The 25,037-nt window shown below is 41.7% G+C and overlaps 1 protein-coding gene across 2 annotated transcripts in view; it reads left to right on the top strand.

The window, feature by feature from the left end:
* The window catches only part of MB21D2 (Mab-21 domain containing 2), a 105,392-nt gene extending 82,539 nt beyond the window's left edge, over positions 1-22,853 (top strand). The window contains exons 1-2 of one of the 2 annotated variants that reach the window (XM_028492375.2): positions 8,920-8,989; positions 19,762-22,853. In XM_028492375.2, coding sequence (XP_028348176.1) covers positions 19,764-21,026 — 1,263 coding nt within the window. In that variant the 5' untranslated portion in view covers positions 8,920-8,989; positions 19,762-19,763 and the 3' untranslated portion in view covers positions 21,027-22,853. Of the gene's footprint in view, positions 1-8,919; positions 8,990-19,761 lie in introns of those variants that run through there. The other variant, XM_007109203.4, reaches the window with a different exon arrangement.
* The last annotated feature ends 2,184 nt before the right edge of the window (positions 22,854-25,037 follow it).

The following is a 25,037-nucleotide window of genomic DNA, read 5'->3' as shown; positions in this document are numbered from 1 at the left end:
CCGGAGCCTGTGCTCCGCAACGGGAAAGGCCACAACAGTGAGAGGCCCATGTACCGTTAAAAGAGGGGTTGCAGTTGTCCTATGAGAGACATGAGGGCTTAAGCTCAACTGTGACAATGACATACAGTGGCAATAGGATGTATGGGGAGGGCATGACACAGCAGGCATTTTAGAGACAGAATCTCAAGCATTTGTCAACTGAATGGATGGTGTAGGGCTCTGGTGATCTAATGATGACAAATGTAGTTTCAGTAATGATAGCCAATACGGAGCTTGGTTTTGCAATGTTTGAGAGCTCAGGCTGAGGTCTGGCAAGGCTATGGCACACCTGGGTTCTGGGACTGGTCTGCACTGAAGTGTGGGCCAAGGTTGTGGCCCTTAGGTTACTGCTGGGTGATCCATGCAGACAGAATAAAACAACTTGCCCTCAGCTCTGGGAGGGGAGATGGAGTTCCCTAGATTGAGACCTGCCCGAGCCCCAATCACTGCTCATGTTCTGATCCTAGGACCATAGCATTTTTACATTTGAAAGACTTCAGAGATCATCTTATCTCTAAACCTCTTGCTAGATGGAAAACTATGACCCATAAGGGTTAAGTGTGTGTCCAGGGTAAGTCAGAGGCAGAACCAGACTAGAGCCCAGGACTGTCACTTTCCAGTCTTTTAAGGAAATCTTTTAAGTAATGGCTGTGTATTAGAGTTCTCCAAAGAGACAGAACCAGCAGGATATAAAAGGAGATTTATTATGAAGAATCGACTCATGCAATTATGGAGGCTGAGAATTCTCACTATCTGCCGATTGCAAGTTGGAGACCAGGAAAGTTGGTGCTGTAATTCAGTCTGAGTCTGAAGGCCTGGAACGAGGGGAGCCAATGGTATAAATCCCAGTCTGAGGATGAGAGGAGACGAGATGAGATGTGCCAGCTCAAGCAGTGAGGAAGGAAAAAGAGGGTGAATCCTTCCTTCCTGCACCTTTTTGTTCTGTTCAGGCCCTTGACAGATCAGATGATGCCCACCCACATTGGGGAGGGCCATCTACCTTACTGAGTCTACCAATTCAAATGCTAATCTCATCTGGAAACACCCTGCAGACACACCCCCAGATTTGGGCATCCCCTGATGTAGTCAAGTTGGCATCTCAGATGAACTCTCATAGGCTGTTAGAATTGTTGATCCGTTACTTTGTTCCTCCAGAGTAGTTTCTAATTTTCCAAAGTTTTAATTTACCCATTTCTTCTTTTGACCCTCATTTGATCTCACCAGTAGAGAGACATTGTTCCTCTTTCCAGGTAAGCAAATTGGGCATGACAAGTAATGAACCTTCCTCACCACACAGTGAATTAATGGAAGGTCAGGATTAGAGCCTAGATTCCTTAAACTGATTCCATTTTCTTTCCTGTAGTTGGATTGTAAATTTTGTGACGGTGCTCAACCAGTTCTAAAAGAGTAGTCCTGGACCAGCATCAGCATCAACCGGGAACTTGTTAGAAATGCACATTCCCAGGTCTTCCACCAGAACCACGGAATCAGAAACTCTGGTGGCCGAGGCCCAACGATCTGTGTTTTAATAGTTTCTCCAGGTGATTATTCTGCATGCTCATTAGAGAACCACTGTAGTTACAAGACAGTATTCAGTACCAAGGATTTCACTACATTTTGTTCATATAACATTCACAGAGAACAAAAAAGATGGTATTAAGCTAAAACTGACCATAAAAATCAGTACATCTGTCTTTTCCTGTTCCTCTCGTTTCCCTCTCTGCATCACTCCTACCAACCAGGTACTTTGTGCTGACTTTTCATTAAAAATGCTTTTCTGTCCCCTACAAAGCTGGCAGGGTTGTCATGAGCTTTAATTCATTCAACCCACATTACTTGACAAACGTGGGGAAACTAAAATCAAAAGAAAAAAACAAGAAAGGAGGGAGGGAGATGGTTGAACAGATACGCAAATACTAGAACATTTCCTTAAAAAAAAAAAAAAAAATCACATGCCCAAACAGCAAGGTAAAAGCCAGTAATATTAATTGACCCAGAGAAGTGTGAACAGAATGCTATTTTAGAAAGAAAATTAAAATTTCTCAGCATCTGCAAAGTTCCGGAAATTGTATTGGAAGCTTCATGTAACTGTTTCAGGCAAGTCTCATAATAGCCTTGTGAAAGAGGTAGTATTATCCTCATTTTTTTTTTTTAAATGGGGAAACTAAAGTTTCAAAAAGTTCAGTACACTTACCCAAATGTCACAAAGGTAATAAATCATGAAGCTAGGGTTCACATTCAAGCTTTTCTATATCCTAAAATTATGATCTGTCCATCACATCATCCACATTATCTCTTAGGGTATCTTCCTTTTCCATATGCCTTCTTTACCTTAAAGCTGTGGAAATTTATCAGTGAATGTATGACATCCATCCTACTATTTCAAAAGAATTGCTGCAAGCAGCACGCGGACACTGGGGATTCACCGGTAAGAAACACTGTATCTGAAACCCAAATCCATTTCGCACTCACTTAGAAAGCGTATCAGTAAAATCAGGTATGGATTTTTAAAATTTATATCCAACCTTCAGGCCTTTCTCCAGTCCTTTGGCTTGGAGCCTGTCCGAAACCTTAAAGAAAAAGGAAGGCACGACCTCTAGTGGAAACATGGAAAATGTCCTATGGTTTTGCTCGAGGGTTTCTCCCCAAACCACCCTTCCCCCCTTTTAAAATGAATTCATGGAATTTTTCATCTGAAAGGTACTCTCATGACAAGACTTGGGTCAGTGCACAAATGTCATTTTCGTAACGACCTTAAAATGAGATTTCTACATCTCACAGTCACATCACACTTGGGTTTGAGTCCTTTAATGACCTCTCAAGCTGGCACTACTTTTTAAAAGAATGCTTGTCATTTAGTCTTTTTCCCGCTTCACTAGAAAACCTAATCTCACTGGATTTTTGGAAGGGACACAGTATGCATATGGGTGTCTGTATTAAATCCACCGTGTCTAAATTCACCTCCCGGGCAGTTGATAGCTTTGGAGATTGTACACTTCTGTCCAAATGGTGTGATCTTTGATTTCAAGGACTGAGATGTGGTTGTGCCCATGGCCACAGGTGCATGGCTGGGCTGCCGAGTCATACGCCCTGACCCACATACGTGCTCCCGAGCGAGGGTGGTGCTCGGGCAAAATACCCTTAAGGATTTCGGTTGATTCCACAGTTGCTTTGTCCAAGCTTCAGATGGAACAGAAGACAAAAATCAGCCACTGTCTGATGGTTAGAAGGAGTTAGAGGGGTTGAAAAAATAATTGGCAGGAATCTAACAAAAATATCTTTTTCATTCAAAGCAAACTGAATAACTTGGAGGTTGGAGATGTAAATGAGTTCCCCAGGTGTGAGCTATGAGAGATGTCTTGTCTTTCCTGAATCTCAGTTACTGGCATGTTTCCAAAAGTCCCACCAAAGTTGTATCTCTCCTTATTTGAAGGGTGGTTAATCTCAGCTTTTGAAGATTTTAGAGCATCACTGGTCCAGTGAACCCCTTCCTCTAACCGGACAGCTCTGCCTTTTCTTGACTCCATGTAATAAAACTTCCTGCTTTGAAATTGATGGAGGGAGCAGGCAGTCTCCATTTTTAAAAGCATTTAAAGATTTGCTAGTTTAAAACACATGTCTCCTTAGAGATTATGCTTCAGTCCTTCTGGGGTGTGGGATGGGGGGAACCCATATTTTCCCCCCGTTTGGTTAGTGACCCTGGCATGGAGTGGAGAGAGCCCTTGACTGAGGGTCAGGACTTTGCGTTTGCTTCTCAGTACCTGTGCCAGGTGCTGTGCTGGGTCACTCTTGCCCTTTGGGCCTTAGCAACATGTTCTGTCCCATGACAGTTGGAGTACAGAACTTTGGAATTCATTTCTGGCCCCAATAATCTATGATTCACTCCCATTCTTTGTGCAGGGTACACACAAGTTCAGCTTCATCCCCTGGAGTCCAAGAGTTACCGAATTGGCAACTAATTCAAACAACATCCTTCAACAGTATAAAGCTAAAAAAAAAAAAAAAATTCAAACCCTTTTATATCTTTCTTAGCCACCATTTTAGTTTACAATCTCTGGCTTAGAATATCGAATTTCCCTTTTCACCCTCATACCACTGACTCTTGCTCTAGTTTTTGATGGTTGGAGGAAAAGTAGGCGAAAGATGCCATTTTCAAAGTATCACTTGCGCTTGTCAGCATGAAGAGACTCCCTTTTTGACTTTCTCTTTGACTTTTTTTTTTTTTATTGTACCAGCCTGGATTTAAAAACACTGCAACAATTTGACCCTCTTTCAAGTGATCTACTCATGCTTTTCAACGGCAAATTTCAACCTCCTTCACAGGGCTTTTTGACTAGTTGTTTTTTAAGTCTGACTTCTTTTGATGTGAACATTTTCAAGCTCAGACAATAAAGTATGGTTTCATCCAGTCATTGAAAGTAATTATCAGGTAGACAATTGTGGCTCAGAAGTAGATTCTGCTCTTTATTAGTGTGTCAGGCTGTCAGTACTTTTTTCTAGGTCTGTTTTCCTTGGAAATATTTATTTGATCCCCTTGTCCTTCCTTAAATTTTAGGTATGGGTGTAATTGTACTAATCTGAACTTTTGTATGGAATGTTCCAGCTTTATACAGTGGAAAAACTTTTAAGACTTGTTAACTGAGGTGTTATTTTTTTAAAGTAGCAGATTTTTAGGCTGTTACTACTTTGTTGTTTGGAAACTTGATTGAGGGTATTAGTACAATGAAATAACTTTTTTTCAAGTTAAATGAAGATAAAGACAATATAGACAAGGGGGTCATCGCTAATAATAGGTGTTATAACAATATGTGGAAAATTACTAATTTTAGGTATCTCATTATTTGAAACTTAAAGACGAATTATTTTCTAGGAATGATGTGTGTTTGTTTAGCAGGTGTAGTTAAGGAAAGAGGGGCATTTTGTCAGTAACCCAGTCAGTCTAGGCGTACGTAACTCAGACCTCTAGGTTGATCATCCATAGATTGCCCCTGGCAGAGCAAGCTTTACATTTTCAGCCCTTTCTTTCTCCTCTGCTCACTCTGTAAGAAACAAATTGATAACCTGGTAAAGAACCCAAATAACACCCCCTTCCTTCTTTCAAAATAATTGTATGTGATCAGACTAGTTTTTAATCTTGTTCAGGCCAAAGAACTCTGGACATTTTGTACACTTATCTTGGCTAGTCACTTAGCTGTCAAGAGCCAGCCTCCAAGCCTGTGCAATGAGAACTCTAGTGTTCTTCACAGCATTATTGCTGGGAACAAATGAGAAAAGGATCTGGGAACTGCAAAGCATCTTACAAAGTAAGGCAGTGTTTATTTGGATTATTTATTGATAGAAGCCAGGTTTAAAAAAATCAATTCCATCTTGGCTCCTGAAATCTTTGAGTGTGTTATTTGTAGTCAGAATGAAACAGTTTTGCAGAAAGAGCGGTGCCTTAAACCTCATACCATCAAAAACTGTTTACTCTGCCTTCTCTCTCCCTTATTCCTGGCACCTGAAGCTTTATTCATGGTTTTTTTGGTTTTGTTTTCATCTCAGCTGCAACCGATGAGAGCTGAAACTGTACTTTGCAACAAGGTCTTCAATATACTCTTAAGAATCGTTTGCCAACCGTATTGCCTGCCCAGACAAAGCATCTTTCAGCCCGGGCTCCGCCTAGGTGGAGCACATCAGCTCCCGAATAACCAGATTTCCTCTGGGAGACCAAAAGACAAGGTTTTGAGTCGCTGAGGGCAAATAGGCCCCGGAGTGGTGCTTTAATATAGTCTTATCAAGTCTTAGCCCTTTGCTAAGCCTGTTTTCCCTAGAGCTTTCTTTGGAGGATTTTATGACTTTGGTTCCAAAAACTCTTAGTAAATGAATGGAGTATGGACGCCACCTCCTGGCAGTTATTGGGAATTGCTTTATAAGACGGAATCCGTTTATTTACCTGGTCTGTTCTCGGGCATCAAAGGAAAAATGCACTGTTATAATCTTTTTTTAAAATCAGGTATTAGACTATGATCTTAGCTCACACTGTAATTATATAGTAGCTTTTTAAAAATCTCTGGCTAAGGCTGTTGGCTGCAAATTGGTGCTTTGGAAAATGTCCTAGAGTTAAATTATTCTCATAGGACAAGAGGAGATGCCTTTAGGTAGTTACCATGTAGTTTATCGTCAGCTTATTAACAGGCTCCTAGTTTCTCCCTTCCATCTCTTCTGAGTGTGTAATAGGAGTCCCTTGGTTGCAGATATAGTGGCTCTGGGGTCTCTCATCATGTCAGGAAATAACAGTGTCAGACTGACAGTGTCAATCCAAGTATATCACTCTGAAAATGTTCACCCTTGAAGATTCCAGTAAACTCTTGATGTGGTAGCTCACTTGGGAGGTGATTGTGAGAAGCACGTGGGAGGGAGTAGAGCAGTTGAGACGGAGAAGGGAGAAAAGCCAATTAAGGGACTGTTCATGAGCAGATTGATCTTGTGGGACCCTCTGGGAAGTTGTGTAGAACTCAGAATTGTCCCACCATAGTCTGGGGAAGCGGGGCACTTGTCTGCTGATTCCTGCCCTCCCCTGCTGTTGGATTAAAGTAAGTTCTCCTGCATGAACTCCCCTGCACTTCCCAGTGGTGCCAGAGCAGAGATGACCCTCAGGCCAAGGAGCAGAATCACTGGCCTTAAAGAGGGAAGTTGCCATCTCACAGGAAACCGCCTACTGTGGCTGCAGGTGCAGGGCATCGACAGCCTGTCCTACACATACACACTCATATATTCACGCATAGTAGGAAAAAGGTAAAATCAGTGAAGTCAATAATAGTAATAATAATCATTTAAAATCTTCTTTAGATATGAAAATGGTGGTTACAGTTTTAAAAGGTTTTGTCAGACAAATATTTTGAAGTGTTTTATGGGTGAAATGGTATAATAGCTGGGCTTTGCTTTAAAGAACTACAGCCAAAAACGTGTGAATAAATGAAACAAGAATGGCAAGCATAACTGTTGAAGCTGAGTAGTGGGTACATGGTGATTCATTATACGATCATCTCTACATTTCTGTATGTTTGAACATTTCCAAAGTAAACTAATTTTAAGGCAGGACTTTTACTAGCCAGTGAAGTTTTAAACTCCTTTAGCTGGGTCTTTATATAAATTGCAACCATTTTTGAGCTAATGTAGCAACTCTGAGTGTGTCGTGTAGACCACAGCTACACTACTCTACACTGTGGAGTCCCTTTTTAATCAACAGTGACATAGTTTCTCAGGCTGCTGAGTCACAACGGGCATATCTCTTATTGAGACTCAGGATTACGGTTAGGTTGTTTACATTTGATTTGGGTTTGGGTTCCCTTTTTTTTTTTTTTTTTTTTTTTTTAGAGAAGGCACAGAATTCGTCATGTTTCTTTCCCTGTGGCTCAGTGTGCCTGAGCTGAGTTTTGCACAGAGGAAAAAAGTGACGGTGGTAGATACTGCTGTGTCCACAAATGCAAAAGATTTAGAACTCAGTAACAGCTTCTGGCTTTGTGGTTAGTATTTCCCTTGGTAATGATGTTCTCAGCCACTCTCTGTCCGCCCAGTCTAGTAGTAAAAACTTAGGGGATAGGACTTTAAAATTTAGGCTTTGCTGTTGGATTAAAGTAAGCAAATTAAACTATGCATCTGAATATATAGGAACATTTTCAGAGTTTGTCTTGGGGGCCTGAAAGAATTCCAAGGATGCCCTTGGAATTAAAATACTTGTGGAGTGCTCTTTCAGAATTGTCTGAGTTAAGTATGCAGCACACACACGTGCGTGCACACATGGCTGTGTGTCACAGCACTAGATACTCACTTTTTTCAAAAATAAAAAAGTCATTTATAATCTTGTCTCTCCTATAATCCTTGACCCATTTTGCTTATAATACTTCATTTCCCAGGGATGGCTAAAATGAACTTTTAATCTGCTTTAAAAATCATTTTACTCCAAAATAGAATTTGTTTTATTTTTGGACAGAGAAATAAGCTTCCACTGTTTCTTACGGCGTTTCATGTGGCAGTTTTAAAGGTCCAAAGATATTAAATTATTTATCCTCTCAGGAGAGCCCATTTAATGCTGGAAAACATCACTGGGATAGTGAAAAGAGTATGGAATGAACCTGAATTTTCATCCCATTTCAGTTTTTATGGCCATGAACAATTTATTCGACTGTTATTTATCTTGATTTCCTCATCTGTAAAATGGGGACAGGATGACCTACTTCCAAGTGCCAAGAGGATAGAAGGAAATGACATAGGTGAGACATTCAGCCTATGCCTTAATGCATAGTAGAGCCAATCAATGTTTGTGCCCTTCTCAGAGAGCCCTTGACATGAGATGTACATACTTTGAAAGTGTGCTTTGTAAAGTCGGTCCTTCTTTTGTTCTGATGTGTGTTATTGCTACTACTGTGATCTCTTCTTTTAAAATCGGTGGAGTTGGTTGGAGGATTGTGATAGCAGCTGGGTTGCAGATTAGAAATGACAGAGTAAAACAGATGAGAGGGAAGAGCAGCCTCCTCCACTGGAACATAATAAATGCTCCCCTGGATTTCTTCCTGCACCTGTTATGGGGCCCACATTGCACGGTCGTCGTTGGCTACAGCAGTCTACGTGGTATCTTCAGCAGGAGGAGGCTTTGGTGTTGGGCAGCCACTTTGAAGGACACCTGTACTCAGACTCCATCCCATGTTAGTATTTTTAGTCATCACCCCTGCTGAAAATGCTGATTGGTCATTTCTTGGGACAGGAAATGTACTCCCTCCACAGGCAGCCTTGCTAGAAGATTCTACTAGATAGATGAGCCTTTCATTTACCGATTAGACTGATTTTTTTTTTCTCTCTCTATACACCTTCTACTTATTGGAATCCTAAAGTCCGTTTCTCCTTTACCAGGACAACTCATCACATATTTGAAGATGGATCTCATGGTCTTCTTGAATTTTTCATTCTCCAGGTGAAACAATTTGCAGTCCTCCTCATCCTCTTCTATGTTTTGGCTAGGACCTTTATTCACTTCCTTCAGAGTTATTATCTCAACTTATAATTATATGTTCATTAGTGTGTGCTTATTTGATTAGTGTGGGAGTTGTTTATGCTGCTTATCAAATATTTCTGGCTCTCTGCTTTCCCAGCATGAGGTAGAACTGCAGTTTCTTCCTTGGGGTTGAGTGGGACTAGTTTTGGCCAGTGATATGTGAATGAAAATGACGTTATGTCCTTCCCAGGCCAAGGCATTTAGCTGCTGAAAAGAGATTCCCCCAGGGCTTCCTTTTCCTCCAGTAGAGGGCCTGTGAGTTTCTAGATGAGGGGTACTGTAGCCACCTGGGTCCTGGATGAAGGAAAGAAGAGCCCTAGCCAGCAACCTCTGATGGTCACGTTGCCTGAATGAAAAATAAGACTTTGTTGTTTGAAGTCACTGAGGTTTTAGGTTTGTTACTCAGCATAATCACATCTCTCCTGATTGATACTAATGTAACTGGGTTTCTCGCTCCACATAAGGACCATGCAATGGGGACAGTGTGTTTCCTTTCACTGTTGTGTCTTCAGTATCTGGCATAGTACTGGCTCAGAGGAGGCACTGATACTTATGGGTCACATGCATGAATAAATCAAACCCAAGTTTTGAATCCCACCACCATCCTTGCAATTTCCCAGACTTGGCCTCCTTCACTATTCCTCTTCTAAAATCTAGAGCCTCCCCCCTCACCCATCAAACCCAGCCTTCCAGTTTCAGAGTACTTTAAGTAGTTGGCATATACATCCCCAAATGGGAAAGGAATACAAACCAGACTCAGCTGGGTCACAGGCTGAAGGAGGGTACATTTGACTTAATGCTGAACATCTCCATTAGAAGCTTCTTGCTGCTTCTGAAGATCAGGAGAGAGGTAATCTGGTCATCACTGGTATATTTCTGTATCCTTAGGTAGCCTTATGATACCGTATTGGCATCACTCTTACTTTTCACTTGCTACTACTGTTTTTACCTTTCAAGAATGAGCCTTCTAAAATGATCACTCCTTTTGTAAACTAACAACCGATCTTTCATGCCCTGTTGTAGCTGTAGGCGGCTGCTAGGTGGGGCTAATGAGACACTCCTCTGAGTCTTGCCAATAAGTCTTGATAGGCAGAAACCATGAGTTTTTAAATTATCCTAAGAACTAAAAGGAGGAAAAGGGCAAGACTTATTGGATGGGAAAAATAAGTGGGCACATGCCCAGAGCCCTCTGTTTACTGACTGCCAAGTGAGTACCAGACCACACACTAATTTGGTGTGCATTTTCTTGTTTTATCCCATGGTCACCCAGCAAACTTTTGTTATTCCCCAATGTCATTTAAGGAAACCTAGGCCCACAATGTTCAATTAGGTTGGTCCTGGATGAATTGGACTTGAGTCCAGGTCTAACTCATGTTCATTCTGTTCAAAATAGGTTAGTAAACTTTGCCAAAGCCCACCAATTTTTAGAACTTGAGTTTTAATTTTTAAGAAGGAAAATAATGAAAGATTAGAGAGGCTTTTTTTTTCCCAACCTGACTTTTGGATGATTTTATAGAGATATGCTGATAGTATTTTCTATTACATTATATGGCAAATCTCATGATTCCCAGTTGTGATTGATGATGTAGTCAAGTTGACTGAGCCAAATGATGCACCCAACCCACAGTTGCCTTCTAATCCCAAAGTCTCTATTAGCCCCTGCAGTAGTAAAACCTTGACTGCAGGAGCTCATAGACTATTGACTGTGAGAGCGTCTTTCATTTACTGACACTCTTTGCCAATTACTGTGCCAAATGCTTTATGTTGTTATCTCATTAAGGAGGACACTAAGCCATGAATACAACTCACTATGATTATAGGTGTAGAAAGTGCTCGGGTAAGAATTCAGATTGAGGTCCTTCACAGGGGTGTATAGGTTGTTCATTTTGCAGGTCACTTGTTCTGAGGGAACATGAAAGGGCTGGAATCCAGCTCGCCTTTTACTGGCTAGCTGTGCACCATGCTACCCAATGGCAGCCACCAGAGGAGGCATCCCTGGGCTAGCTTCAATCTGGGTGCAGCTGGAGGAGAGGATGCTCCATTCGTTTCCCTTCACCTAACATGTTTTGTAGGCCTTACACATGCTTAGAGGCTTTAGATAGATGATCAACTCTGTGGAATAAGAGTTGTTTGGCCAAGACAGTTTTATAGGTGGTGGAGAAAGGGAAGACTATATGGGGAAAATGAACTAAATATCTACAGTGTGCTTAGACATTTCATATTAACCCTAGAAGTACAGTTTTATGGTTTTATTTGTTCATTTTGAATAGATGAGGAATTGGAAGCTCAGAGAGGTTAAATAACTTGTCAGGCTTAATTAAGTAGTAAATGACAAAACCAGGATTCAAACCCAAGCCTGTCTTGCTCTGACTCCAGTGTTCTTGCAGACATTATTAGTGTCAAGATGTGAAAAGATCAAGGAAGACTTCTTTGAGGAGGCATCTTTTAAATCAGTCCTATTACTATATATATTTGGTCAATAGGTTATTACCACACGTGAATTAATCAGGTCTCTAAAAAGTTTAAATAAAATTACCTGCAGTTGTCTCAGAAGTTATGCCAAATAAAACAGACTCTTTGACTTATAAAACATACTATAAAATTGTTAATACTAATGATCACTCAGCAGATAATTGAAAAGCTAGGAAGCTCCACTGGTGTCTTACTTCTGTATTTCCTGTGTCTTATAGTGTACTTATTTGGGAATATGGGTAGCTTCTTGTAAGACAGATCAGGTGCATTCTTCCTTCTGATAAATGTGGATGATGGGGCATGTTCTGCTGGCGGTCCAAGGTCACACGAAAGCTTTGACCAACAAAAGTGCAAAGCTGGCACTTTGCCTTGAGACCTCTGCTACTTTCCTTCCCAGCCATTCTACATTCATGTCAAGTCAGGTCATTGTCATAGGGAGAACAGTGTGCATTTGCCACTCTGACCTTCACAACAAATGTGGGAATTAAAGGCAATGCTGTTAATCTGTCCCCAGGGCTGTGTGACCTTGAATGAGTTATTTCTCCTCCCTGAACTCAGTTTTTCATCTATAAAGTGAGGGACTTCATATAGATGATTTCTGGCTGTGAATAAAGAAAATGAAAAAACTTTCCCCAATTTGAAGTCATTAAAAATCTCATAGATTGGTGACTTTTTTGGAAGAAGAGGGCCATGCCTACTTTTTAGAATGTTGGTCAGAGTATCAAATAAGTTTGACACATAGATTGTAATATTTTTACAGGAAGGCTTATATTGTTTATTAACAGCTAAGGAGACTGCTACTCTAAGGGAATGTATCAAAATCACAGAAGGACTTTGCAAAATCATCCCATTCTGTACCCTTCCTACTATTAAGGATCAGTGCCATAAAGGCACTGTTATTGGTGTTTCACATGAGTTGAGGTGAAAAAGGTAAAACTTTTTTTTAAATGAAACAATGAATATTATTGAGATATTTAGGTCTTTTTTATCTACATAGAAATCTCTTTTATAGACATAATCAAAGATATATATAGATAGAAAATGTATTCTGTAGCTTTAATTACAAGATGTAAACGTTTTCTCTCTTTGATAGATCTTTATCTCTTCAACATAGTTAAGAATTCTTTTTTTTTAAAGGAATCTATATAAGTACTAATTTCACTTACCTATTTACTAATTGAGTTCTCATAGATGTACTTGAGGGAAGCTGTGAAGATGGGAAAAGACAAATGATACTTAGTTCTTGTGCTCTGGTGTCAACCAGCTGGCATTATATGGTTTTTTGTTTGTTTGTTTTTGCGGTACGTGGGCCTCTCACTGTTGTGGCCTCTCCTGTTGCGGAGCACAGGCTCCGGACGCGCAGGCTCAGCGGCCATGGCTCACGGGCCCAGCCGCTCCGCTGCATGTGGGATCTTCCCGGACTGGGGCACGAACCCGTGTCCCCTGCATCGGCAGGCGGACTCTCAACCACTGCGCCACTAGGGAAGCCCCATTATATGTTTGAGTGATGGGAATTAGTAATCTGAATTCAACAGAGTGTGATAAAGTTTTGTTCACTAGAATACAAGGGAGTCAGGACAGACTTCAGTTTTTTTTTTGTTTTTTTTTTGTTTTGTGTGTGTGTGGTATGCGGGCCTCCCTCTGCTGCGGCCTCTCCCGTTGCGGGGCACAGGCTCCGGACGCGCAGGCCCAGCGGCCATGGCTCACGGGCCCAGCCGCTCCGCGGCATGTGGGATCCTCCCAGACCGGGGCGCGAACCCGGTTCCCCTGCATCGGCAGGCGGACGTGCAACCACTGCGCCACCAGGGAAGCCCCAGACTTCAGTTTTTCACTTGATATTCTAAAGGCAGTCAGCAAAGAACTAAGTGGATGATAGGGAACTCATTCCTTAAGCTTGGGGCCCCAGTACCTAAAACAGTAGTTTTAAGGTCTTCATAAGTAGATAGTACGAAATAAACTGAAATCAAGGAAATCAATTACTGGAAGGGAGGCTGGGAGGCACTTTTGCTTTGTGTTTTTAAGAGCAAACCGTATGCCAGTGCTTCCCTGAAAAGAAGAGACCCACCCAGGGGAATAAGCTATTTCTCCATCTCTCCTTTTCTCTGCTGCTAACAAGCTCAGTGGTGTGTGTTCAACCTTTCTTTTGTTCCCACTCACTGTTTCTGATAATTTACTAATAGCTAAACAGCCAGAGGCACTTGATATCACAAAAATCTCCTGTAATTACACAAAAAAACCTTGGATCAGTTCAGAGATGGCACTTGTTGGAACTAATGCCTACAGCCAAAGTGTACAGTAGAATTTTTTTTCCCTCTCAGACCCTGCCTGTGTTTTAGTTGCCTGGCAACCCATCTGGGATGATAGCTGATGTCAGCTGATTTTTACTTAAACTTAGCCCAGGAAAGTTTTCAAGGAGGGCCTTTGAGTTTGTGTAGTTCTGGGGAAGGCTCCAATTTGTGCTACCAAATAATCTGTAAAACTGCAGACTAATGGGCTCAGGCAGACTAAATGTAAATGTGGAGGTCTCGGTGGATCAGCTTCCGGGACAGTGTGGCCTTAGGGATTTTGTTTCTAACTCCTAGGAGTTTAGCAAATGAGCTTCAGCTATATTCTCACTACTGCTAAAGTTCTGTCTGCCCTTTTTAAAGGAATAAGAAATGTCCAACATTATCCTAACCCCTGAATATTAGAATTTAGCCAAATACTTTATACGGCTCTTTTGAAAGAAGGGCCAACATTTTAGGTGCATAAGCAGTAATTGGGAAGAAAGAGGAATATTCTAACAAGTGAAAATATGTTAAAACTTCTTCCTTAATCCAGTAGAGGGCAGAAAGGAATTTTAGCTTTTTTCTCACCTGTAATTATCCGAACAAAACTGTGGCAATCCAAGGCAAACTTCAGTGACATGTTTGTAAACAAGTTATCCCCAGCCCATTACTACACATGTTATTCTGATTGTGTAGACAGGTTCTGGCTAGTGTGCTCAGAGCCAGTTGGATCCTGTCTAGGAGAAAAAGATGTATATAATTTTGAGTTATTTATGCCTAAAAGGGGACAATTATGTAGTGTCCATATAACAATACTACTAATCAATTCAGATCTTATTTACTGCTTACAACCCAGCATGTCACGGTTTTCCCCATGTGTGTTTGGGGTGCTCCAGATGCTGGAATGAAACAGTATATGAAATAATGAGTAAATTGTTTCAAGATCAAATGTTTCCTTTTGAAAGTATCTGTACCTCCATGTGAGCCTGTAAAATAGTAAAAGTGATTTTCACCACCTACTCGGGATTCTGACAGTTCCATCTTATCCTTTTAGAGCTACAGCCAAAACTTATGGTGGTAGTAGCTATTACTTTGTAAAGATGAGGTTAATACTGAAACATGATGACAACTGAGAAATGAATCTTTTTCTCCGTGTTACAGTTTCCACACTGGTTGCTGTCTGGCTTTTAAAAACCACTTTTAAAAGGAAAATAAATTGTTCACTACTGATTTGTAGTGAAGGCTGCTTGGGTTAGTATGTAGTGTTTTAGATCGGGTTCCTCAGGAAGCAGCCCCTGAGATGGAGTGAGGATATTTACAAAGGAGCACCCTTGGAATCTGCACCTGTGCAAGGCAGGGGGCAGAAGCAGAGTCAGGTGGAGGTAGAAGTGTGGTGTCCTTCTCAGCGGGCCCCAGTGGGAACTCTGGATGCCGGGGACTCGTCAGATTACCCTGAACTGGGGCACTTCCACACTGATTGGTTACGGGATGTTTACCTCCTATCCTAACCCTAACCATAGCCCACGGTCTTAGTTGAGGTGGCTCTTTGCGGTCAGACCATCCTTGAGGGATAAGCATAGACAGCCTCAGCAGCTGAGACAAGAAGTCTTTATTTGAAGAGGGATCTGGGTGGGCCTCTCCCGTTGCGGAGCACAGGCTCCGGACGCGCAGGCCCAGCGGCCATGGCTCACGGGCCCAGCCGCTCCGCGGCATGTGGGATCCTCCCAGACCGGGGCACGAACCCGGTTCCCCTGCATCGGCAGGCGGACGTGCAACCACTGCGCCACCAGGGAAGCCCCAGACTTCAGTTTTTCACTTGATATTCTAAAGGCAGTCAGCAAAGAACTAAGTGGATGATAGGGAACTCATTCCTTAAGCTTGGGGCCCCAGTACCTAAAACAGTAGTTTTAAGGTCTTCATAAGTAGATAGTACGAAATAAACTGAAATCAAGGAAATCAATTACTGGAAGGGAGGCTGGGAGGCACTTTTGCTTTGTGTTTTTAAGAGCAAACCGTATGCCAGTGCTTCCCTGAAAAGAAGAGACCCACCCAGTGGAATAAGCTATTTCTCCATCTCTCCTTTTCTCTGCTGCTAACAAGCTCTGTGGTGTGTGTTCAACCTTTCTTTTGTTCCCACTCACTGTTTCTGATAATTTACTAATAGCTAAACAGCCAGAGGCACTTGATATCACAAAAATCTCCTGTAATTACACAAAAAAACCTTGGATCAGTTCAGAGATGGCACTTGTTGGAACTAATGCCTACAGCCAAAGTGTACAGTAGAATTTTTTTTCCCTCTCAGACCCTGCCTGTGTTTTAGTTGCCTGGCAACCCATCTGGGATGATAGCTGATGTCAGCTGATTTTTACTTAAACTTAGCCCAGGAAAGTTTTCAAGGAGGGCCTTTGAGTTTGTGTAGTTCTGGGGAAGGCTCCAATTTGTGCTACCAAATAATCTGTAAAACTGCAGACTAATGGGCTCAGGCAGACTAAATGTAAATGTGGAGGTCTCGGTGGATCAGCTTCCGGGACAGTGTGGCCTTAGGGATTTTGTTTCTAACTCCTAGGAGTTTAGCAAATGAGCTTCAGCTATATTCTCACTACTGCTAAAGTTCTGTCTGCCCTTTTTAAAGGAATAAGAAATGTCCAACATTATCCTAACCCCTGAATATTAGAATTTAGCCAAATACTTTATACGGCTCTTTTGAAAGAAGGGCCAACATTTTAGGTGCATAAGCAGTAATTGGGAAGAAAGAGGAATATTCTAACAAGTGAAAATATGTTAAAACTTCTTCCTTAATCCAGTAGAGGGCAGAAAGGAATTTTAGCTTTTTTCTCACCTGTAATTATCCGAACAAAACTGTGGCAATCCAAGGCAAACTTCAGTGACATGTTTGTAAACAAGTTATCCCCAGCCCATTACTACACATGTTATTCTGATTGTGTAGACAGGTTCTGGCTAGTGTGCTCAGAGCCAGTTGGATCCTGTCTAGGAGAAAAAGATGTATATAATTTTGAGTTATTTATGCCTAAAAGGGGACAATTATGTAGTGTCCATATAACAATACTACTAATCAATTCAGATCTTATTTACTGCTTACAACCCAGCATGTCACGGTTTTCCCCATGTGTGTTTGGGGTGCTCCAGATGCTGGAATGAAACAGTATATGAAATAATGAGTAAATTGTTTCAAGATCAAATGTTTCCTTTTGAAAGTATCTGTACCTCCATGTGAGCCTGTAAAATAGTAAAAGTGATTTTCACCACCTACTCGGGATTCTGACAGTTCCATCTTATCCTTTTAGAGCTACAGCCAAAACTTATGGTGGTAGTAGCTATTACTTTGTAAAGATGAGGTTAATACTGAAACATGATGACAACTGAGAAATGAATCTTTTTCTCCGTGTTACAGTTTCCACACTGGTTGCTGTCTGGCTTTTAAAAACCACTTTTAAAAGGAAAATAAATTGTTCACTACTGATTTGTAGTGAAGGCTGCTTGGGTTAGTATGTAGTGTTTTAGATCGGGTTCCTCAGGAAGCAGCCCCTGAGATGGAGTGAGGATATTTACAAAGGAGCACCCTTGGAATCTGCACCTGTGCAAGGCAGGGGGCAGAAGCAGAGTCAGGTGGAGGTAGAAGTGTGGTGTCCTTCTCAGCGGGCCCCAGTGGGAACTCTGGATGCCGGGGACTCGTCAGATTACCCTGAACTGGGGCACTTCCACACTGATTGGTTATGGGATGTTTACCTCCTATCCTAACCCTAACCACAGCCCACGGTGTTAGTTGAGGTGGCTCTTTGCGGTCAGACCATCCTTGAGGGATAAGCATAGACAGCCTCAGCATGGGAACTCTGGATGCCGGGGACTCGTCAGATTACCCTGAACTGGGGCACTTCCACACTGATTGGTTACGGGATGTTTACCTCCTATCCTAACCCTAACCATAGCCCACGGTCTTAGTTGAGGTGGCTCTTTGCGGTCAGACCATCCTTGAGGGATAAGCATAGCCAGCCTCAGCAGCTGAGACAAGAAGTCTTTATTTGAAGAGGGATCTGGGTGCCACATCACAGCACAGGGAGCGTGAGAAACAGCACCCCCCCCCCCCCCGGCAAAAAAAATCAGGTACACTGAATTCTCTTTCTGATGAATTGTTGACTCTTTAATGCTGGATAACTTATTGATTGCTTTAAAAAGAAAGTGATCGTTCGCTCTTTGTTTGGAAAATAGGATTTTAAAGAATGAAAAAGAGCACATTTTTATCAAAGAGTGCCAGATTCTGAAATATAGTGGTAGCATAGACACATATACATGGTTTATTTATTTGCATTGGTATTGCCTTATGAATAAAAAACTATGCTGATTAAAAGTAACTACAGTGACTAATGGAATCATAGTTTGTGGTCATTCTTTTCAGTCTTTCAGGAAAAGTTGTTAAATAAGTCACGGAGTGATGCTGGTAGTTTGTCAGAGAATGAAGCACAGGTAAATCCATAATAAAAAGACAGGAAGCAGGGAAGGTAAATTTGTATGTTGGTCGTGGAAAAGTCATTTCCGTCTCGCCTTTATGTATTTCGTATTTAAGCCTATTAATTTCATCTGTTTGTTCCTTTGTCATTCAGTCATAGCTTCAATTGTGTGCCTGCTGGGAGCAGACCCCTGTGGCTGCTTCATACATCTTTGAGACATGGTTCTCTCAACGAGCTCATAATATCATCCCTAAAAGTCACATTGGTTCTGTCACCACCAATCTCATTAGAAAAGTATACAATTTGGGAAGATGTTAAGTTTATGATGCAGGAGATAAGTTTTCTAAAATAATGTTTTTTTCCTGAAAGGTCTGATGTTTTCATTGGCAATAATTTCAGTTGTTTTTGTGAAGTCAGTCTGAATTTGTTCAGTTTTTAAGACAATGTCTATTACATACTGAAGTCTAAATACCCATAGTTTATATGTAATTCTTTAAATGAAAAATGGTGTTCCATGAAGAAAGCAGCTCATTTAGCCTCCAACTCAAACATGAGTGCTTTTCTTGAAGACAGAGTTTGTATTTCAGTATGCAGCAGAAGTGCTTTATGGTTACTTCCTATTTTGTCACATGAAAAGGAGGTTTGAAAGTTGGGATTCAACAAAATTAATCCATTTTTCTTTTCCTTTAAGGATTTTAAGTGAAACTGGATTATTACTAACTTTTAAATGCTAGTGCATGCCAATAAAAAAGAATCAAATGACTGTTAGTACGGTTGGTGCCACTGTCTTGAGTAATGCTAAGGCACCAGCAATTTTGCCCTCCTTTACTTTTGTACCACTAAATGTCAGCTCAAGTGTCAACACAGTGAAAAAGGCAAATAATGTATTAGTATTATGAAAGGAGTCATGACCTCACTGTCCTCTGAAAGTGTCTTACTTTCAGTATCCACAGCCCACATTGAGAATCATCGGAACAGAGGAACGTTTAAGCAGGGGGAGGGTGTGGGGGAGGGAGACAGCTTTGGCAAGAGATGGAAGAGCCAGGTGTTATATGATGGCAGCAGAGATGGAGAACAGGGAAGGAACAAGAAATGTTGCAGAGGCTATATAGATAAGATTTGGCAGTAGAAAGGCAAGTAAGACTTGAAACTTACTAAGGTTTTTCAGCCTGGGTGACTGAGTGGATGGCAGTGCCATTAACCGAGGTGATGACTGGGGGAAGAGGAGCCCTGGTTTATGATTGAAAATGATACTGCTTTCACCATGAGAGAAGAATCTGCATAATTCTCCCATTTGGAAAAGGATGGATTCTAGCACCGATGAAAATGAGCAATGTACTGTTGGCTGGGTCCGTGCAGCAGCCTAATATCTGGTTTTGTACTGATAACGAATAGTGGCTCTTAGAAGCTCAGCACATTCTCGATTGATGCGTAAGACTCTTGTATCTGTGCTTCCTGTAATAGTGTTTTCTCCTTCTGTTTTTAGGAATGGTGCAAAAACTGGACCAAAAACTTCCAGTGGCCAATGAGTATCTATTGCTTTCTGGAGGAGTCCGGGAAGGCGTGGTAGACCTGGACTTAGATGAGCTTAATGTCTATGCCCGAGGGACCGACTATGATATGGACTTCACTCTTCTGGTGCCAGCCCTGAAGCTTCATGACCGTAATCAGCCTGTGACACTGGATATGCGCCATTCAGCCTTGTGCCACTCTTGGCTGAGCCTTCGGCTCTTTGACGAGGGGACGATCAGTAAGTGGAAAGACTGTTGCACCATCGTAGATCACATCAATGGTGCCACCAACTACTTCTTCTCCCCAACCAAAGTGGCTGACTGGTTCTATGACTCCATCAGCATTGTCCTATCAGAGATACAGAAGAAACCCCAGCGAGGGATGCCAAAGGTGGAAAAGGTAGAAAAGAACGGGACCATCATCTCCATCATTCTGGGTGTGGGGAGCAGTCGCATGTTGTATGATATTGTCCCGGTGGTCTCTTTCAAGGGTTGGCCGGCAGTGGCCCAGAGCTGGCTCATGGAGAACCACTTTTGGGATGGGAAGATCACTGAGGAAGAAGTCATCAGTGGGTTTTACCTGGTGCCTGCTTGCTCCTACAAGGGAAAGAAGGACAATGAGTGGCGGCTGTCCTTTGCCAGGAGTGAGGTGCAGTTGAAGAAGTGCATCTCCAGCAGCCTCATGCAGGCCTACCAGGCCTGCAAAGCCATCATCATTAAACTCCTGTCCCGGCCCAAGGCTATCAGCCCCTATCACCTGCGGAGCATGATGCTCTGGGCCTGCGACAGACTTCCTGCCAACTATTTGGCCCAAGAAGACTGTGCAGCCCACTTTTTGCTGGGCCTCATTGATGACCTACAACACTGTCTGGTCAACAAGATGTGTCCCAATTACTTCATCCCGCAGTGCAACATGCTGGAGCACCTGTCCGAGGAGACGGTCATGCTCCACGCGCGGAAGCTCTCCTCGGTCCGCTCAGACCCGGCGGAGCACTTGCGCACCGCCATCGAGCACGTCAAGGCAGCCAACCGGCTGACACTGGAGCTCCAGAGACGAGGGAGCACCACTAGCATTCCCTCCCCGCAGTCCGACGGAGGGGACCCCAACCAGCCCGATGACCGTCTGGCCAAAAAACTGCAGCAACTAGTGACTGAGAACCCGGGGAAGTCGATCTCCGTCTTCATTAACCCTGATGATGTGACAAGGCCCCATTTCAGAATTGATGATAAATTTTTCTGAGCGTTTTTGCTGCCTTTTTTTCCCCTCTGGTTCTAAAACTCTCATAATATGTAGTGTGGTTTGTGATGCCGTCTTTCTGTTTTTTACATATCCAGCCCAGATTGGATCTGTTAAGAACACATTTTAAGTTTCCTGGTTCTGCAGGATGGTGCAGGCTCTGAAACAGTATATTACTATTTCATATTCTGCCTCTGATTTTGTTGTTTACTTTTTGTAGTTATTACACATTGTTTTGGTGTTTGGTTTTGTTTTTGTATTTTTTAAGGAGAACTTGAGCCATAGATGAAAATGCCCATGAATTCTCTCACTTTTTTCTGTTTCATACTTTGTGCTTTCATACTTTTGTTCATGGGAGTGGGGAAACAAATCTCTTATGCTTCAGGATTCTCTTATTTTTTTGTTTTCCTTTTTTTGTCTTTATTTTTTTTAATGAGCGTTCATCACCACAGATGTTTGAAAATCATCTGAACCTGGTAACTGCCTGGTACGTTAGTTGGATTTATTTCTTTCGACCAGTGGCCAGGGTATTTTCTCCCTCTCTGCCAAACAATGTAGACTTTGAAAGTGATAATGCTATAAATTGTGTTTGGAGCAACTTCATTGAATGTAATTGTCCTTAAATCAGAACTTTGGGTGGTTTGGAAGGGTGTCTTTGACAACTTTCCAGATAGAATTAAGGTTTCCAAACGGTAGTTTTAGTGTGTGTAATTATTTGAAGCCTTATTTAAATCCTATTAAAGAATATACCATTATAATTGTTATTTGCACTAATGAGAATTTTGCCATTGTCGGCGTTCCAATGTGTGTATTTCAATATAAATTGACATCCACTGTTGAAATGCTATCATTTCTTCATTTAGCCCATTTGTCTTAATCAATAGAATGATTCTTTGTATTTGTTTAGTTCTTTAATTGTGGGGTCCTGTTTTGCCCTCCTTGATATTCCTGGTTCCTATCTTACTGAGAAATCTTTAAAGCTTTATATCTGCTAAGTGACTTTATCTGAAGCTGGGGAAAGTACATGCTTGATAAAGTAGTTGTCTTTGTATGTACAGTTGATCCTTGAACAACATGGGTTTAAACTGTTGTCTTTGTATGTACAGTTGATCCTTGAACAACATGGGTTTAAACTGCGTGGGTTCACTTATACACGGATTTTTTCCACTAAGTGTGTTAGTTGAATATATGGATTTGGAATCGTGACTAGAAGGTCAACTGTAAAGTTATATATGGATATTCAACCTCACGGGGGTCGGTGCAGCTGACCCCTGCATTATTCATGGGTCAACTGTATTTCTTTTGACATTATAGAGGTAAGCTTTTTTGTAAAGTCTCTTTGCTTTTACTGAGAGTTTTGAGGAAAACTGGAAGGAAAAATTAGTATCAATCCCCACATAGAAGATACCATGCCTGTTCAAAAGCAGATTTTTCTATAGAGCAGGAACCAGGAGATAACTGTGGGTGGCAGCCTTGGTGTAGAGGTGTCCTGTCTTCATGAATGAAATTACTTGCCAGGTTTAGGTGCTGCAAGGCATCGATCGGCTCCCTGTTTTGGTATGAACTCATGGCAAACTGTAGTGTTTGGGAGGTCAGGGGCCTGCTGATCTCTCAAAGGATGACCGTGATGTCTACTATTGGAAAGGTCAAGCAACATTTTGATTTTGATCTTGAATGTCCAGTCTCACGGGTTGGATTTTGGCCGATTGAAATTAGGCATATATGGTCTTGGTTTTTGCATGGGAATTATTGTAATGCTTATAAATGAAAATGAAATCATTCAACCATCTTAAGTCAAACAAAAATAATAATAATAAAAGAAACATACTGGCCTTGGAATTTTGTTGTTGTTTGTTAGTTTGTAATCTGGAAACAATTTTCTTATTAGTAATCCCAACAGTAATTTTCAGTAGATATAGCCCTGGGCTTGTTGTTGTCTTTCAGGCCAGATGTCTGTGTAGTGAACAACCAGTATTCATTCTTCCCTTTCTCCAATTTTCCTACTAGTATCTACCTATCATCCATATAATCTGTGTCCTTCTTGGGAAATGACTTCATCCCCAGCTTCAGACATGCACCCTGATTGGTGTAGGCCAATCAAAATAACCATTTTCCTGGCCACAATCATTAGTTAGGGATTGGGCATACAATGTCAGCTGCTCCATTCAGGGACATGCTCAGGATTCTAGCTTGGGATGCTGGGGCAGCAGCATGCACCCTGGATGTGGAAGAGGAAGTACTTGGATTTGCTATCAGTACCGTAAACCTAGGGCTGTTAAGTCAGACATTGTTGAAGGTGAGTAGAAATGAGATTCTTGTCTGAAACATAAGCAAATCATTGACCTACTAACCCTCTGTCCTTTTGAAGCCCGGAAGATTGGTTAAAATAATGTTTCAAGTACAATATAAAATGCCTCAAGGCAGCAGTCATCATTTTAATGTTACTTACATATACTTCGTTGGGTTGTGGGAATTTATAAGCTATAACTCAACAGGATTCCAGTTCTCTGATGGGACATGTTTTTACATATTTCAAGAGTAGATTATTCTGGACTGTATGGCTTTCTCATCTGAAATGGAAGATCCAAAGATGCAAGTAAAGGTTCGTTTCAGAGTGGATGGAGCCAAACAGGACCAGACATTTTAAAAATAAGAATGTCCCTGAAATTACTGTGCAAAGTTATTTCGGAGAAAATGAGAGGCAGGTATATGGGGCTGATTTTACTTTAAGGTGGAGATGTGAGCAAACAGGGAGGAGGCTTTGGGGGCTCGTTGAAGAGCCCCTAGTGACTTCTTCACCAACCCCTTATAAACATACACACACACACACACGCACTTGCTTTCACATCATGAATTGGAGGTTTCTTTTTTTTTTTTAATTTATTTTTATTTTTATTTTTTATTTTTTTGTGGTACGCGGGCCTCTCACTGTTGTGGCCTCTCCCGTTGCAGAGCACAGGCTCCGGACGCACAGGCTCAACGGCCATGGCTCACGGGCCCAGCCGCTCCGCGGCATGTGGGATCTTCCCGGACCGGGGCACGAACCTGTGTCCCCTGCATCGGCAGGCGGATTCTCAACCACTGCGCCACCAGGGAAGCCCTGGAGGTTTCTTTAGAGTGTTTTGTAACAATTCCTGGAAGGATTAAGCCCATTGGCTGGTCACAGCTAAGTGCTGATTATTTTGGATCAGATCATTACCTTGCTGAGAAAAATTTCCTGACTTGGAGTTCAGCCTTGGACAGGATGGCCGTGAAGGAAAAGGAAGGCTGTGCTTAGCAGCAGCTGCTGGGTCAGGGAGCTTCCTGCTGCTCCATAACCTCAGCGGTGGGTCTTCGGGGAAGGTACTGAACTCCATCCTTATAAGCTCTCTCCAGAACCTCTTCCTTTGAGTCACCCAAGGGACTGCTTGTGTGGCTATTCCACTTCCCATCTGGTCATTACTGGGGGTCAAAGACTCCCCATATTCCTATCTGCAGGTAAACCTTTTTACCATGAAATGGAGCACTAACTACTACCTATACTAAAGGAAGGGGATGGACATTATTTCCTGTTCCTGTTATTTTATTAATATCAGGTAAATACATATATAGTTTTAAACTGATTGAATCGATGTAGTTAATGCTCCTCTCTGAGAAAAATAGCCAGTTTTGAAAATGTACCTCTTATGCTGTAATTTTCATTAGGTAAACAAAAAATGTATGATCTAAACCTTGTTTAGAAAACATATATGCCAACGGAGAATTATTCGCAATATGTCTCAAGTTCTCTAAAGTTCTACCTCTGTTAATTAACTGGAAAAATCTTTTTTTCATTTTTTAAGAAAATATACATTATACATGGTAGAAATCAAGCTATAAAAATTTTAACTAATTCTGTTTCTCTATGCCCATTTTATAATGAGACCCTATTAGCAGTAAGTTCAAAGGCAGCATGTTTAATAAACTGGGGCATTTGCCATATGGCACTGAACTCATACTAATGTAGTGTGACCCTGGCTTTCTAAGTGTGGGCTG

The sequence above is a fragment of the Physeter macrocephalus genome, chromosome 1 (assembly GCF_002837175.3).
Source record: "Physeter macrocephalus isolate SW-GA chromosome 1, ASM283717v5, whole genome shotgun sequence".
NCBI classification, from domain to species: Eukaryota; Metazoa; Chordata; class Mammalia; order Artiodactyla; family Physeteridae; genus Physeter; species Physeter macrocephalus.
Note: the sequence above shows the minus strand (reverse complement) of the source record. Positions and strands in the feature narration are given on the sequence as shown.